This window comes from Gaeumannomyces tritici (genome assembly GCF_000145635.1).
Source record: "Gaeumannomyces tritici R3-111a-1 unplaced genomic scaffold supercont2.5, whole genome shotgun sequence".
NCBI classification, from domain to species: domain Eukaryota; kingdom Fungi; phylum Ascomycota; class Sordariomycetes; order Magnaporthales; family Magnaporthaceae; genus Gaeumannomyces; species Gaeumannomyces tritici.
Window position 1 is genome coordinate 3219207 of NW_008804549.1, and position 8601 is coordinate 3227807.

Genomic DNA, 8601 nt, shown 5'->3' on the forward strand with positions numbered 1-8601 from the left:
TATCTAATAAGGAGACACAAAAAAAGCAAAGCAAGGTGGAGGGTGGTGGTGGTAAATACTACCCACCCATGCAGGAACATGGCTCGGGCAACGCGCCAGATCGGCACCGAGCATAGGGAACATCCCTAGGGACGGCGCTGCTTTGAGGTTGCATGGGAACTGGCTCTGGGGATGCAAGATTGGGCAGGTAGGCACAGTATCTCGCCTGGCATGCAGGCCGGTAGGTACGAACACATGGCCTCACGTGCCTGCGTGGTCCCGCAGAGAGGTTCATTTCTATCATGTCGGCGAGATGGGTCCATGAGTGCGGACTGTTACCTCCTTCGTGACATATATACACGCGACGCATGCGGCTAGGTATTCCATGTTTACTGCACTAAGGTAGGTATTTCCCTCTCCCCTGGAACAATGGCCACATATAACTGCCGAAAAGGTGGGTTTCAGCACACCACAAGCGGCAGTGATCTCTCGGCTGCCGGCACCAGGGCCGTGTCAATGATGTCGCAATGTCCGCCCAGACTGCTCCCTCCCATGCCCCTACAGACCAACCGACACAGTAGTTCTTGCAAGCGGTTCCTAGCGCCCGTCACAGAGAACTGGGCTAGGGCGACGGGCCACACAGGGATCAAGCGCACCATCTTTAGATTGCCGTCGACTGGCTTTTTTGTGAGGCCCCCTTGTCCTGGTCCTTGATCCTTGCATCCATCCCGACGGATGTCGACCGCGAAATTGGAGAGATGCATGTATGGGGCGCGCGCTCCTCGGTGGTCCTAAGACAGGGTGGGTATGGTGTTTGGGGATCCTTATCTTAAGGCCGGAAAGTGCCGCTACTGAAGAGTTGTCAGCCGATAGGACTAGGCTGGTCCGGGTCCGATGGGGGGCCCCATGCCGGCTCGCCGCTTTGACCTGCGGAGGCGTGGGTCTCGACGGCGAGGGGAGCTCCGTCCATGCCCGGTAAGCCAAAGCAAAGTCTGGGTAAATGCACTTTATTTGCCCACTAGCATTTGCCACACCCAGGCGACAAGGCGCCGAAAAAACAAATACGAAGTTGTTGGGTCTTGTTGCATGCAGTGGCGTGCCACATAGCAGACTGCAACGCGCAGGCAGGGTATATGGGTACTGGCCGAGGGAGACCTAAGGAGGTCACGCCGAAAGTAAAGTGACCATAGCTACATGACCACAGCCCGCACGAACGTAGATATCAGACTGGATATTATATGTCGCGCGTTGTGCCGGAGACCTATCTACGGCATAGACAAACATTCCCACAGATACGAACGATGTGATATCACTTCATTATTTGTCTTTTTTTAAATTAATGCTCAAAAAACAGAAAAGATAGCCGCTTAATTAACATTACATGTCCTTGTTTCGTGGAAGTCGTTCGAGTGTAGGGGGAAAAAAGAGAGCAAAGTGAGTGGTAAAATGTCTTCTCGAGGGCGTACTCAGAGGAGGGCAACAGCGCCAAGGAGCCCGGCCAGGAGGGCGAGGGCGGGCGCATTGTCGATGCGGGCGCCGGCGGCCGGGACCGGGGAGGTGGTGGCCGGCGCGCTGGTGGCCGGGGGCGCGGCGGGCCTCGACGTGGTGAGAGTGGTCGGGGTTACGACTGTGCCCGGGGGGCCCGGGATCGTCTGAGTCTGTGTTCCACTCATCGTGACGACGACGGTGGGCGAATTTATGGTTGTGACCCCTCCGGGTACCGTCACTTTCACGGTCTGGTCGACATTCGCAGTCCGCGTGACAGGACGCAGCTCAGTCACCGTGATCGCATCGGTTACTTTGACCGTGATAGTGTTCGTCTTGACCACCGTCTTGGTTTCCCCTTCGATAACTGTCGTGTACGTTGTGACAGGGCAGGTCACGGTTTCATGGACTTCTGTCTTCACATACTTCGTAGTTTCTTGGGTGGTGTCTATATCCCAACATATATTCAGTCTCGGTCCATCTTGTTCGCTGGACAACAGTTCTGGTACTTACAAACTTTGATCGTCGTGGGGACAACCTCTTCGACAAGTTGCGTCTTGGTATAGGTAATGGTTCTCGTCTGTCCATCCAGAACCTTGGTCTCCGTAGTGGGCAAAAATTTGGTGTGGGTAACGTGGACGACTTCCTTGGCCGTCTCCGTCTTGTCCGCGCCGTACAAAGTTGTGTAGATGACCGTCGGCACCTTGGTCCACACCACGGACGTGGTTGTGAATGTCGTCGTCTCAACTTTACCCGGCTTGTGAATAGTCTCGGTGACAGGGCACGTCGTTGTGTAGACGACATCTATCACAGTCGTTTTCGTAACTGTCTTGCCCTTGTCCCAGTCTTGACCGCCGGTCGCGAGGACCGAAGCTGCCAGACCCAGGAAAGCGAACGCGGCCTTCATCGTGACAACAGCGAGGGTGTGTAGAGCGAAAGTGGGATGACCTCTAAAACGAAGGGTCAAGTAACCTTAGCGAACGAGCTACTTGGGTCGAGCCGGGGAGGGTGGAGGCTGATGGACAAGTGAGGAGGCCGCGGTGGGATGGAGAGAACCAGGGAATCGAGCACGAGAGGAAGGGCGACGGGGCCGGTTTATATCGACCAGCTCGTCCGTCCTCCCGGCTCGCCGATATGGGCAGCCCACTCGGACGTCCTAGGCATAGAGAAAACAACGGGGCGGGGTGGTTTCGATGACATCTTCCACGCTGCCGGCAGCGTAGCACCGAGGCCAGCTAGCGTTGCTCTCCTCCCCTCGTAGAACCCATCTCATGCTGTCCCATCCCATGCCCTACTCCGGTCACATCGCACGAGACGCACAGCCGAGACCAACAAGCTCTGGCCTGCCCTCCCTCGGCCGGGTTGGCGCTGATCGGCTTGGCAGCAAAAAAAAGCAGGCTTGGAGGGGGGAGGTTGGGCAAGGGTGGCACACACACACACTAGTGCTGCCGAGGGGGTGGTGGTGATGGGGGATGCAGCTCAAAGGCCCGCCCTGCAGTCACGGCCTTCAAGCCACCACTCGGGACCCGGCAGGCAGCGCGAGCGAGGAGCGGAAAGTCAGGCCATCGACGGATCGCCCAGTCTCACTGGCTGATGTACCAGGACGGGGCGTGGAGAAGAGCGCGGTGTGGCTGGAGGTTGGCAGCTTGCTGCTGCAAGCTTCTGCAGCTTCACGCACTTCCCCTATCCTTGCAGCACCGAGCATCTAGGCACCTCACCATGCAGTCGAATACGAGGAGGTCGGCATACGTAGCAAGCAAGCCCCGAGGGCTTCGGGGCGACCACGACGACGGATGCATGCTGGCTTCAATTTACGGCGAGAGAGGCGGTGGAGCCCAGCAAGTTGCCCAAACGCAAGCTTGTCGGTACGAGCATCGACAGAAGAAGAAAAAATGAAAAGAAGGCGAGAGAGGTAACACCGGAGGAGTGGCATGTGTGCTGGGCGACCACTTACACTCGAGCCCGAAAAGGCGTGAGTAAAGGTCGCTGCCAGCCGTGCTCGCCCAGCCCAGGGGCACCACCATGTCGTGATTGGCGGGGAGCAAAGCAGGCCGGTCCCCTCTTTCAACGGTCCCCCCTGTCCCCCAGACTGGGCCCAGCCACGGCATGCAGACGGGCAGCCGACCAGTCGTTGTGCCGGAAGCCAGGGGCTTGCCCTGGATCGCTAGGCTCCATGCAGCAGCCGCAGGAGCTGGACCCATGGCGATGATGTCGTCGATGAGGTGGGAAACCAGAAAACTTTGGGCACGGGCCTGGTGACATTCGAAAGAGTAATATCAATCTATATTTATGGGCCGTCTACCGAACCGCGTTGTCCGGGAAAACCGGCAACACGGGATGATTCCATGGCCTTCCAACCTGCGTCACCACAGACCACGGCCTGGACTTGGGCTGTCGGGGGAAAAGGAAAAAGGAAGACAAGTGGTAACGCTCGCACAAGCAGCGCAGTTGTTCATTTCCAGGAACACGGCGGACAGAAGCATGAGTGTAGCTGAGTTTGTATCCGGGCTAGGGACGGACAAGAGCAGGAGGGGTGACGGGCTCGGTTGAGCAACATGCAACATGCAAAAGAAGCCCGCTCCGCATTCTGTTTCCCGTAGCGTCGTTCTACTAGCATGTACAGGTCCCAGGTATCACAAACCTTGGTGCAGTGGATCCTGGTGGTACATCAGTTTGGCTTGGTTTTCTAAGGAAGAAAATGTATCTTGCATCCACCGCACTAAGGTTTGTGATCCCTGGGACCTATACAATGGGGCTGGTCTAGTGCGCCCCTCTGGTTCTGCCCTCCCTCTCTCAAACGTAGAAAAATGGGGAGGCGAGTGGTGTGAAGGCACGAGGGATGCGGTACTTACAGGAAGAGATAGAAAAATGACGAAATGACGGGATCCAAAGCCAAGCAGTGCCGGACGGCTAGGCGCTGGTGTGGGCTCGTGTTGGGCGGGGTGTGTGATAGGATGGAGATTTACAACTGACGCGAGCTGTTTACTTAGCTCCTTGCTTGGGATATCCCAGTTCCTTGCCCTGTGCGTCTAGCTGGCCAATAACATGACCGAATCTGGATATGGGGTTGGAGCTCGCCATGCTGGCCGCCTGAAGGGCCTGGCTGCTGTGGCTGCCGTGGCTGCCTTGCCGGGCCAACAGGATCTTGGGGAAAGACAAGAAACCTGCTTTGGCGAGCGTGCAGACAGACTTTTCTGCTCCCGCCTTCTGTATTTTGCATGGCGCGCCCCACACAGCCACGCCACGTTGGCTGAGACGGACGAGGGAAGACTGCAGAGAGAGAACAAACAAAAAGCCTCAATCGGCCGATCGGGGCGTCTGCCTGGTTGCACAACCCGAGGAGGCCATATCAGAGAGGCGCTACAGCGAGTGAGGCGAGAACGGGCGAGGAGGAAAGGAGGGGGGTTACGGGCTAAGACGACGCTAGGAGGAGTGATCGCCTTGCTGGCCAAGTGTAGGGGTTGGGCGCGGCAATTGTTGCCCCCCTGGCAGCCAAAACCGCCAGGCCGGACCATCGGCAGCGACCTCAGCGCTCTCAAGGTAACATCGCGTGGGGAACGGCGGGTCCCGATGACGGTGGTGGTCCAAAAAAGACGAGAGCGAAAAAAGAAGGCTGGCCAGGGCCTCCTCGTCGATCGAGATCTCCAACGGATTCTTCGCTTTCCAGTCTCTGGCACCCGCGGCGGTCAAGCTCACGTCTTCTCGCTCGGAAAGCAGCGCGGGAGACGAGCCTCTCCTGGCCGGCCACGACATCTCCCCAAGGTAGCATTCTCAGCTGGCCATCGGGACCCCGGTATCACACACTCGCAAGGGCCCGCCACTCGGGCGGACTCGTCCGAAAGAAGCGATAAAAAAGTAAAGAAAGCGAAGAACAACAGCTCGTTGCGGGCGAGATAGCGAGAGAACTAGAGCTTGTTCAGGTATGGCGCTGGGCACGCAACACGCCTGAGCAGCCCCACAGGGGGTCGGCCAAGTCTCGGGCCAATCTGGCTCAGGCAGCTGCGGGCGGGCGACGCTACTGCATCTGCTCCAAAGGGAGGTCCGCCCTGTCTTGATAGGCCGTTGGCCCAAAAGCGATGCCGGCTTTGGATGACGGAGAGGATGGCAGGAGGGCAACAGCTTACAGCACCGATCCGGGAAGCGAGAAGGAAAAAGCAAACCAAGAAAAAGATAGGGATGATCAACGGGCTAGCCGAATCAGCATGACCTAGCGTGTGCTTGACGGACGTCGCCAGCGGAATCCCATCCCATCCATCGCCAAGTTGATTTCCTCAGCAATCAGCTGGAGCTTGGAGCTGTCGGCCCAGGTTTTTGCTTCTTCCTGGTCTGGGCAGGCTCTGGGCAGGCCCGTCCCAACAGCAAGTTCCTTCCCGTGCTCGCAAGCTCGGATGCCCCTCCGGTTCCACCACAGCGGCCCAACCAGAGCCTATCAGGCGGGGGCGGGGTGACGCTCCAATCTATGGATCCAGCCCATGGCGTGGGCTATCAATCTGATACTCGCCCGACGTCAACCCCATTCAAGATAGCTTCATGTCCACATCACCCAGCAGCGACACCTAGTCCGTCCATCAGCCGTAGCCACCTAGAGCCCGCCCGCCCCGTCACCCTTTCCTCTGACCGGTGCGCCACCGTGAATGAAGCCTGCCGTAGCCAGCACCACACCAACACCACCACCCCACCCCCAAGACCCGGCCGTTTCGTACAGCACCGAGAGGAGGCCGACCCCATCACCCCCCCTGCCCGAGACGGCCGCCACCACCAACTGGCATCCCCTGCGCATCTGCCTCGATACACGACATCGACACACCCTACGCCCTAGGCAGCTCGCATGCGCTGTGTGTAGCGTCGCACCAAGCCTCGCCTGCCTGCCCACATGGCTCAGGCTCCCGAAACCCAGCAGGCCGCTCACCAGGTCACCCACCGGGCTGGAGGCGGTGTCAGCGGCGAGGCTCACTCCGTTCCGGCCCTCAATGCCGCCCTCGTCACCCATCTGACCAGGATCTACAAGGCACACCAACACAAGGATAGTCAGACCTGGTCTGAGGAGCAGGTCGCAACCTTCCTACGCCATGTCCAAGGCGACGCCGAGTCCGACAGCCCCTTGGCCGGCCGCAAGGACCTCGACGTCAGTGGCTTCCTCGCATACATAGCATCACCGGCGTCCAGCTTCATCGGCAGCGCCAAAGACCAGGATCTTTCTTGGCCTCTCGCCAGCTACTTTATCAGTTCTAGCCACAACACCTACCTGACCGGCAACCAGCTTTATTCTCTGTCCAGCACTGACGCTTACAAGGACGTGCTCCTTCGCGGCTGCCGGTGCATCGAGATTGACGTTTGGGACGGCGACGAGTCCGATGCAGACACTTCGAGCATTAGTAGCGCTAGCGACTCGGATAAGTATGCCAAACGCAAGGAGCGAGTTAACAAGGTCAAGGAGAAGTTGCCCAGGACCCTGACTACCCGCTTCAAGGATACGTCGCTGGGCAGGCGGCTCGGTCACTTCGTCGAGAGCAAGACCGAGCCCAAACAACAGCCATCCTCCTCACTATCGCCAGCATCTACCCACTCGAACTCCGCTTCAGGGGGTGGTGGCACTGAGGCGGGCCAGGAACCCAAAGCCGTGCTGCAAAAGAGCCCGACCCCGGTCGGGGCTGCTGAACCCAGAGTGTACCACGGCTATACTCTAACCAACGATGTCTCATTTCGCGATGTTTGCTACGCCGTCAGGGACAACGCCTTCACTGCCTCGGACCTGCCCCTGATTGTGAGTCTCGAGGTGCATTGTAGACCGCAGCAGCAGCAGTGCATGGTGGATATCATGCAGCAAGCCTTCAAAGGGGTACGTAAGACTCCCTACGGCTTCTATCGGATTTTAATACTTCGGGGACCGTCCGCTGAAGTGAGACCATGCAGTATCTGCTACCACAGCCAGAGGAGGATGCCACAGCCCTGCCTGCTCTCGAGGCCCTGCGGAATAAAATCCTGATCAAAGTGAAATACGCACCTCCGGGCCTGGAAGCCAAAGTCTCTGTGTCCCCCGTGGACGAGACCGTGGGTAAAGACGAAGTCGTGCCGCCTGCCACGGCAGCATCAGACCAGAAGCCGAAGAAGAAATCCAAGATCATCCAGGCCTTGAGCCAGCTTGGGGTCTTTACCCGCGGTGTTTCTTTCAAAAGCCTCACGCAGCCCGAGGCAGCAATGCCGACACACATATTTTCGCTTTCGGAAAAGAGTGTCCTAGAAGTCCACGAAAAGTCGCCCAAGGCCCTGTTTGACCACAACAAGCACTTCCTGATGAGGGCTTACCCCTCGGGCTTGCGAATTAAGTCCTCCAACCTGGACCCAGTAGTGTTCTGGAGAAAAGGGATCCAAGTCGTCGCGCTCAACTGGCAAAGTTGGGATGAGGGGATTCATTTGAACGAAGGCATGTTTGCGGGCACGAAGGGATATGTGCTCAAGCCCGAAGGTTGGTTTGCGCCTAGTCTTTGTGTCAGAACTCTTGCGCGGAGGGGCCGCAGAAGAGAAAGCACGGGTTTGCGGTCATGCTGACGGTGCCACCACGACAGGCTACAGGGGCGCCAAAACGCCAGGCGCAGACGACGCGACCAAGGGCGAGACGCAAGCCACGGCCGTGGCCCACCGCACGCTGGACCTGACGGTCGAGGTCCTCGCGGCCCAGGACCTGCCGCTGCCGCCGGGCGACGACAACCCCAAGTCGTTCCGGCCCTACGTCAAGGTGGAGCTGCACGTCGAGGAGCCGGGCGAGCGGCACGGGGCCGGGCCCGGGGACGACCCCTCGGCTGGGCCGGCGGTGGAGACGAGGGAGAAGGAGGGCGAGTACAAGCTCAAGACCAAGACGCAGCGCGGCGTGGACCCGGACTTTGCCGGCGAGCCGCTCTGCTTCGCGGCTGTGCCAGGCGTGGTCGAGGAGCTCGCCTTCGTGCGCGTCACGGTCCGCGACGACGAGCTCGGCCGCGACGCCCTCGCCGCCTGGGCCTGCGTCCGCCTCGACCGCCTCCGCGTCGGCTACCGCGTCGTGCGCCTGCTCAACGCCAAGGGCATGGAGACCAAGGGGCTGGTGTTGGTCAAGATTTCCAAGAAGCTATACTAGCCCGTGTCTCTCTCTCTCTCTCTCTC

General features: G+C 58.9%; 2 protein-coding genes across 2 annotated transcripts; one reads left to right on the plus strand and one right to left on the minus strand.

The window, feature by feature from the left end:
- Positions 1-1205: 1205 nt before the first annotated feature.
- Positions 1206-3198, minus strand: GGTG_10057 (hypothetical protein). Its single transcript, XM_009227918.1, has 2 exons — positions 1978-3198; positions 1206-1912 (listed from the first exon to the last, which is right to left on the minus strand). Exons 1-2 carry the CDS (start codon positions 2369-2371, stop codon positions 1446-1448), a joined length of 861 nt encoding a protein of 286 aa, XP_009226182.1. The 5' UTR covers positions 2372-3198; the 3' UTR covers positions 1206-1445.
- Positions 3199-5011: 1813 nt separating this feature from the next.
- On the plus strand, positions 5012-8601 carry GGTG_10058 (1-phosphatidylinositol-4,5-bisphosphate phosphodiesterase delta 1). The gene is made up of 3 exons (XM_009227919.1): positions 5012-7303; positions 7378-7930; positions 8031-8601. The coding sequence occupies exons 1-3, from the start codon at positions 6338-6340 to the stop codon at positions 8573-8575; spliced, it is 2064 nt and encodes a 687-aa protein (XP_009226183.1). The 5' UTR covers positions 5012-6337; the 3' UTR covers positions 8576-8601.